Below are 6,702 nucleotides of genomic sequence, written 5' to 3'. Positions count from 1 at the left end.
TTGGGGCACCTGGCTGCTTCAGACAGTTGAGCATGCAATTCTTGATCCTGGAGGTTGTGAGTTTGAGCCCCACATTGGGTGTAGAGATTACCTAAATATAATATCTTACATATTTATATATAAATCTATATACTTATTGTTTGTTTGTTTATTTATTTATTTATTTATTTATTTATACATTTAGTATTAACTCCTGAATTGTGAATGTGTTACAAACTGTGACGTACTGGGTAAAACTGCAAAGTCTTAAATATATATCATTTCTAAAATAATTTTCCCCAAATTATCCCAGCCCTTGATTTTAGCAGCAAAAGAATGAAAACCATAATCAATAGCACTTCGCTAGTGTGTTCCTCTTTATGCTTAAGAACACGTTTTTCAAACTAGCACAAAATGAGGTTCTTGTCCTACGTGGACTCCAAGTTGGAATCTTAAGACTTCTACCTGAGTTCTGCAGGGACATAGTGACATGCAGGCCTATGGTTCCAGGAAGGGGATTTCCCCAGCAGCCTCTCACTGCTTGTGGACCACGCCCTCTGCTCAGCATCATCAACAGAAAAGAACAAAGACAAGGGACCAAGAGAATCATGTCCATGCCATCTAGTCCCATCAGCTTTTGTCTCAAGATAGGTTTTTTCTGGGGGCGCCTGGGTGGCTCAGTCGGTTAAGTGGCCGGCTTCGGCTCAGGTCATGATCTCACAGTTCGTGGGTTCGAGCGCCGCTTCAGGCTCTGTGCTGACAGCTAGCTCCGAGCCTGGAGCCTGCTTTGGATTCTGTCTCCCTCTCTCTCTGACCCTCCCCTGCTTGCGCTGTCTCTCTCTGTCTCTCAAAAATAAATAAAAGACATAAAAAAATTTTTTTTTTAAAAAAAGATAGGTTTTTTCTGGATCCCACTTCAGTCTCATTTTTAAGAGGAAAAACCCAGAACTGACAAGAAACAGCTTAAGGCATCAGTGAAAACGGTAGAGGCACTTGGGACTGACTGGCTCCTGTTGGGAAAGGTCTTCCATATTATGACCTCCAAACAAGTGGGCTCTATTTAATATTGAACTATTCCTGACAATGCTTGCATTGTGCTCCCAGCCTGCAAACCCCAAAAGAAACATTTCCTTCTGTGGAACAGATGGAGACAGGAAGTGAGAGTTAATCAAGCATTGTTTGCTCTTCCTATGTGGTAAAGAAAAAAAATATTTCTCCCTCAATTCACCACTCCCCTAAATTTTTTATCAGCCCTATTTGCTGTTTAAGATTTTACTTCAATTTCTTCACTTCTATTAATTTCGGAGTTGCTGATTCTACTTTTCCTCTGCTCCTGCTTTTGTTTACTGCTAGGTGTTCACTCGGAAGCTGGAGGAAGTCGGGCGGGTTTTGTTTCTCATCTCCCTGACCCAGAAGATCCCCACAGCCCACAAGCAGTCTCATGTCTCCATGCTCCAGGAAGACCTCCTCCGACTACCTTCATTCCCCCGAAGTGCTATTGACGCTGAATTTTCACTCTTCAGTGATCCACAAGGTATCAGGAGAAAAGCACTTCTTCCCTTGGGCTTCCCAAGCCCTTGATTTGTCCTCAGCGGGAGAGCTTCTTAACCAGTAGACAGCTGAGTGCATCAGGATCCCCTGGAGGACTTGATAAAATACAAATTGCTGGGCTCCACCCTCCCATGTTTCTGATTCAGCAGCTCTGGAATGGAGCCCAGGAACTTGAATTTTAACAAGTTCCCAGGTGCTGTCGAGACTGCTATTCCAGGGATCAAACTTTGAGACCAGTACTCTAAGCTAATCATAAACAGTTGAAGGAAATAGTATGGTATTGCTAAGGAAGTACTTGACTAAGAGAAGAACAGATATTCATATGAAGTTCAGGAAGAGGTAAAGCTAATCTATAGAAATCAGGACAGTGTTTGCCTGAGTGTATAGGGACAGGGGTTCAATTTTCTGAAAAAAGACCTCAGGGAACTTCCTGAGGTGATGAAAATGGTCTATGTATTGATTGGTGTGTTGGTTACATGGATGTGTATTTTTGTCAAAACTCACTGAACTCTACATTTGAGATCTGTGCATGTTTTACTCCATCTAAATTACACCTGAACTAAGAGGGAGACAGACAAAAAGAGACTTGTTTTGAAGCCTTGCTATATTACTCAGTTACTAATTTGAAACACTTAAATTAGCATCCCAGTGTTCATGTCTTCACCCAGAAGCTCCAGAGCGAATAGTAAAAAGAGCTCTAGTCTGTCCAGGAGTTAAAAGATCTAGAACCAGTCCTGGTCCTGCCAATTTCATTCTAAAACAACTTATTTTTTTTTCTCAAAGCCACAGCTTATTCAGTAGCAACACGCTGCAAATGCCAGCCCTGTCTGGCCTACAGAGTTGAATCAAAGAGGTGATGATGGAAGTCCTTTGAGAACTAGGGAGTCGATACCAGTGCCAGCAATGTGTGCTGGGAGGCATTTCAGCATTCAGCTTCTCTTCACATCCTGGAGCTGGAAAAAATGGGAAACAGCGGTGCCCTCGGGTTTGATCACCCTCCCACGCCGACAGGATTGGTGTGGGGCTAATTCTGTCTCTGCTGTTTCATGTTCTCACAGCTGGGAAGGAGCTGTTTGGCCTCGACACTCTTCAGAAAAGCTTGTGGATCCAGCTCCTGGAGGAGATGTTCCTGGGCATGCCGAGCGAGTTTCCCTGGGGAGATGAAATCATGCTCTTCCTCAACGTTTTTAACGGGGCTCTGATCCTCCACCCAGAAGACAGCGCCCTGCTCAGGCAATATGCTGCCACCGTCATCAACAGCGCGGTGCACTTCAATCACCTTTTCTCTCTCAGTGGCTACCAGTGGATTCTGCCCACCATGCTGCAGGTGCTGTGGCTCTGCTCTTCTCACTGGAAAACTAATTGCCCAAAGAGCCGGTCAACAAGACCTATACTAACACTTTTTAAGGATGGAATTATCTTCTTTCGTGACAGCAGAATGAAATCTCCCCAGGAATTTCCAAAAGGTCACAGTATCCTGAGATATCCATTCTAACCTGAGATCTCCTAGATCTGGGATATGCTTTCCCGTTTCTTCTGGCCACTCTGAGTGGTTCTCAAAGTGTGGTCTCCAGACCAGCAGTACCAACATCACCTAGGAATGTGTTAGATACATTCTTGGGTCCTACCCTCTATTTAATCAGAAACTGTGGAGTCATGGCCCATTAATCTGGGTTTTTACAAGACCTCCAGGTGGTTCCGATGTCCTAGAAATTTGGGAATTACTGCTCTCTTTATTCAGATATTTGGCAAGTGTTCAGCTGATGTTTCTCCTGAAAGAGTCTCTGATCTCTGTCTGAGTAGAGATTTCTGTTGCTATTAAATTTGCTATGCTGATGTTGGAGGAGGTGAATTCAGCAGAATTCATTTCCATGCACTCTGGTCTAATGTGTAGCTGGCTCGGTTTAGGAGGACTGGATGACGTTTAGACATATCCGAGGGGCTCACCCTGGCTCTCTATTTTTATGGAAGTTTTAATAAAAATTATAAAAGTCACACGTGTTTGTGCAAAGTGCAATTTGTTCAACCTTATATAGGGGTAAGAAATTTTCTTTAATATCAGGCTTCTATTTTTAAATAGTTGGAATTTTCTCTATTTCTGTAACTTTTTTACTGATTACCAAAAACAATAAATGCTCATTATAACATTCAGAAAATAAAGTTTAATGAAGAAAATAAAGATCACTTATAATCCTCCTTCCATTGTTTATATTTCTTGAAAATCTTGGCACTCTATCCTATTTTTTTAAAACAAAAGTTGGATCATACCATATATTCAAGTTTGTTACCTACTTTTCTCACATAACACTAAAAATATAGGCATTTTTTTTCACATAGCTCATTTAGTGCTATAGCATCTTCCTCAATAACTGCATAGTATCCTGTTACATGCATATACCATAATCTACTTAATCTGTTCCAATTTATGAACAATTTAAGTGCTTTCCAATTTTCCACTATTATAAGCAAATTTGCAACAGGAATTCTTGTATATCCATCTTTGCACATTTTTCCAGTTCCTTTCTTAAAATAAATTCCTAGTCACAAACTTCCTGGGAAAAAGTATATCCATGTGTATTACCAAATTTCTCTCAAGAGAGATTATACTGTTTTACCCCAATCAACCAGTTTATTAAATTAGCCATTTTCCTCCATGCGTCCCCTGACTATGAGTTTTAAAAAGCAAACACAACTGTGACATGCTGTTAAGGCATTTTCTGAATATGTGCCATTTTCCCCACAGGTATATTCTGATTATGAAAGTAATCCCCAGTTGCGTCAAGCCATTGAATTTGCCTGCCACCAGTTCTACATCCTACACCGGAAGCCTTTTGTGCTCCAACTGTTTGCTAGTGTGGCCCCTCTCCTGGAGTTCCCTGTAAGTAAGCTCTGTGGAAATGTAGACCAACCAAATGAAAAAAGAGCAAAAGCTCTTTATTCAGAATTTGCTACAGCAAGGGAGTTAGCCACTATCACTTGTGTCTTGGCAAAGACTCAAAGGCAGACAGGGGGGTAAGAGATTTTATGGTGAAGAAAAGGGAAGACTTCAGATATGCCCTGACTGGAGGCCATGGGTGTGGGAGAGCTGTAAACAAGCTAACCAGAAGGGGGGGCATGTCCTATGCAATTGGTTTCGGGTACATATTTGGCTTTCTCCGATTGGCCTAGTTGGAAACAGCGACAAGGATGAGAGAAGCCATCCATTTTAATCAAGTCCTGGCCATTTGGGAGCCAATGGTTAAAGGGGTTATTGTTTGGTGTACACTAGACCTAGGAGGGGGACTTCCTACTAACCTGACTTGTAGCAGGCTAGCTCCCTGGGCTAATTATTGTGGACAATGGGTTGGTTTCCTGGGTAGGTTACTACAGGGTCTTGATCAACATTCTATTTTTATATATGGGCTGCTGATTTATATTGTCCATTTCTATAATCCATATCTCAGCTTTCTTCAACCGTGATAGGAATATCACAAATAATTTCTCTTCATTTTTTCTCCTCATCTCAGCCTGTAGGATATAAATAGACCAACGCTCCAGTTTTACGACTAATTAATAAAAAGATAGAAAATAGACAGTGAAAGAAGAAAGAGTTCCTGATTCTCATTCACTGTCTAGTACTTATCCTGCTTTATTTTTCTTTTTCTTCAGAACACTTATACCATATCGCATATCATACATGTATTTGTTTCATTAATACATTTCTCTACCATACTCCAAAATAGAATTTAATCTCTGTTAAAGCAAGACCTTCATCTGTTTTTCTGTTTGCTTTGGTTTGTTTTGGTTATTTTGTTTGTATGTCTTTTTTGGTTTTGTTTTGTTACAACCTTGGTGTACAGATTGTGCATAGCACATAGTAAAAATTTAATAGGGATTTGTTGCTTTAATGGATGAATCAAACCATTTTAAATAGATTTGAGATGGCAGGTACCTCCATTTTGGAATTATATCATCAAATAAGACCTGTAAAATGCCCAGAGTTGTAAAAACTAGCACCTGTTCCCCCAAACGTGTTGAAGTATTCAACTAATATGTTCTGGAACATTCCTTTAGAAATGCTGAGTCCTTCCACAACAGAAGAGGGAACATTTACATGAACGGTTCTGGAAGTTTACATACTGTTGTATTTTTAGGTGTTTCCACAAATATCTCTTACGTATCAGATTAACATTTAATAGAATCCTTGAAAGTCATGGGTTCTACTCCAAATTCCTATGGCAGCATTTCTGGATGCAGGATTGTGTGAGCTAAATACCACATCAGTGTAATTGTTATCAGTGGTAATGTTATTGGAATTTGAATTCCTGATCAAACCACATTTGTGCTGAGGAATCAACTGATTTATTGGAGTCAATAAATTAAAATTGCCTTTCTTTATACAGGATGCTGCCAATAATGGGCCCAGCAAAGGTGTGTCAGCTCAGTGCCTGTTCGACCTGCTGCAGTCCCTGGAGGGAGAGACCACTGACATATTAGACATCCTAGAGCTGGTCAAAGCTGAGAAGCCTCTTAAGTCATTAGGTAAAAACAGAATTTGCCCTGATCTTCTTTGTCTCTTTGTCATTTCTTAAAAATAATTCTATATTGAATGTTTTAACCTAAATCAAAACAGCAAAAGTAAATGGAAAAGTGGTATAAATTGAATAAGTACAATTCTTCTCTCTTGCTTTTCCTAAATTTCTGGGAAATCCTAAAGAGTAAGGAATTCTCTACTATGAAAATTGCATTAAACTTATACTTTATACTGCCCTGCTGTAGTTCTGCGGTTTTCAGGAAATTAGGTTTTCCTGGGCAATTTGAGGTGAGTAACTCTCTAAAATGGTCTTTTGCTATCAAGGACTTGTGTAGAATTAGAGGTAAAGCAAAGATCAAGTCTCATGTCTTGCCTTACACATCTACATGCCCTTGATATCTTCTAGTAGGTAAGATCTTTTTTTAGAAAACTACCTCCCCAAAAGCACTTTTATTTATCATCTGATTGTTCAAAAGTAGGAAACAGAATTTTCAGGCCCTTTAGATGACAGCGTTAACAATGTTCACAGTTTAGGAATAAAGTCTGATGAAGAAATGGCCGCAAAATATAAGTGGTAATCTCTTCTTTATCCCTGGCAGAATGCACTCTGATCTCGTGACTTGGCCTTCTGTCCCCTCAGATTTCTGCTATGGAAACGA

At 40.2% G+C, this 6,702-nt stretch overlaps 1 protein-coding gene across 1 annotated transcript in view; it reads left to right on the top strand.

The window, feature by feature from the left end:
• UNC80 (unc-80 homolog, NALCN channel complex subunit) overlaps positions 1-6,702 on the top strand; it is a 221,640-nt gene that overhangs the window by 162,030 nt on the left and 52,908 nt on the right. The window contains exons 41-45 of the mRNA XM_029933277.1: positions 1,333-1,513; positions 2,589-2,857; positions 4,274-4,408; positions 5,913-6,051; positions 6,684-6,702. Of these exons, the coding sequence (XP_029789137.1) occupies positions 1,333-1,513; positions 2,589-2,857; positions 4,274-4,408; positions 5,913-6,051; positions 6,684-6,702 (743 nt within the window). The remainder of the gene's footprint in view (positions 1-1,332; positions 1,514-2,588; positions 2,858-4,273; positions 4,409-5,912; positions 6,052-6,683) is intronic.

The sequence above is a fragment of the Suricata suricatta genome, chromosome 3 (assembly GCF_006229205.1).
Source record: "Suricata suricatta isolate VVHF042 chromosome 3, meerkat_22Aug2017_6uvM2_HiC, whole genome shotgun sequence".
In the NCBI taxonomy this organism is placed as follows: Eukaryota; Metazoa; Chordata; class Mammalia; order Carnivora; family Herpestidae; genus Suricata; species Suricata suricatta.
Note: the sequence above shows the minus strand (reverse complement) of the source record. Positions and strands in the feature narration are given on the sequence as shown.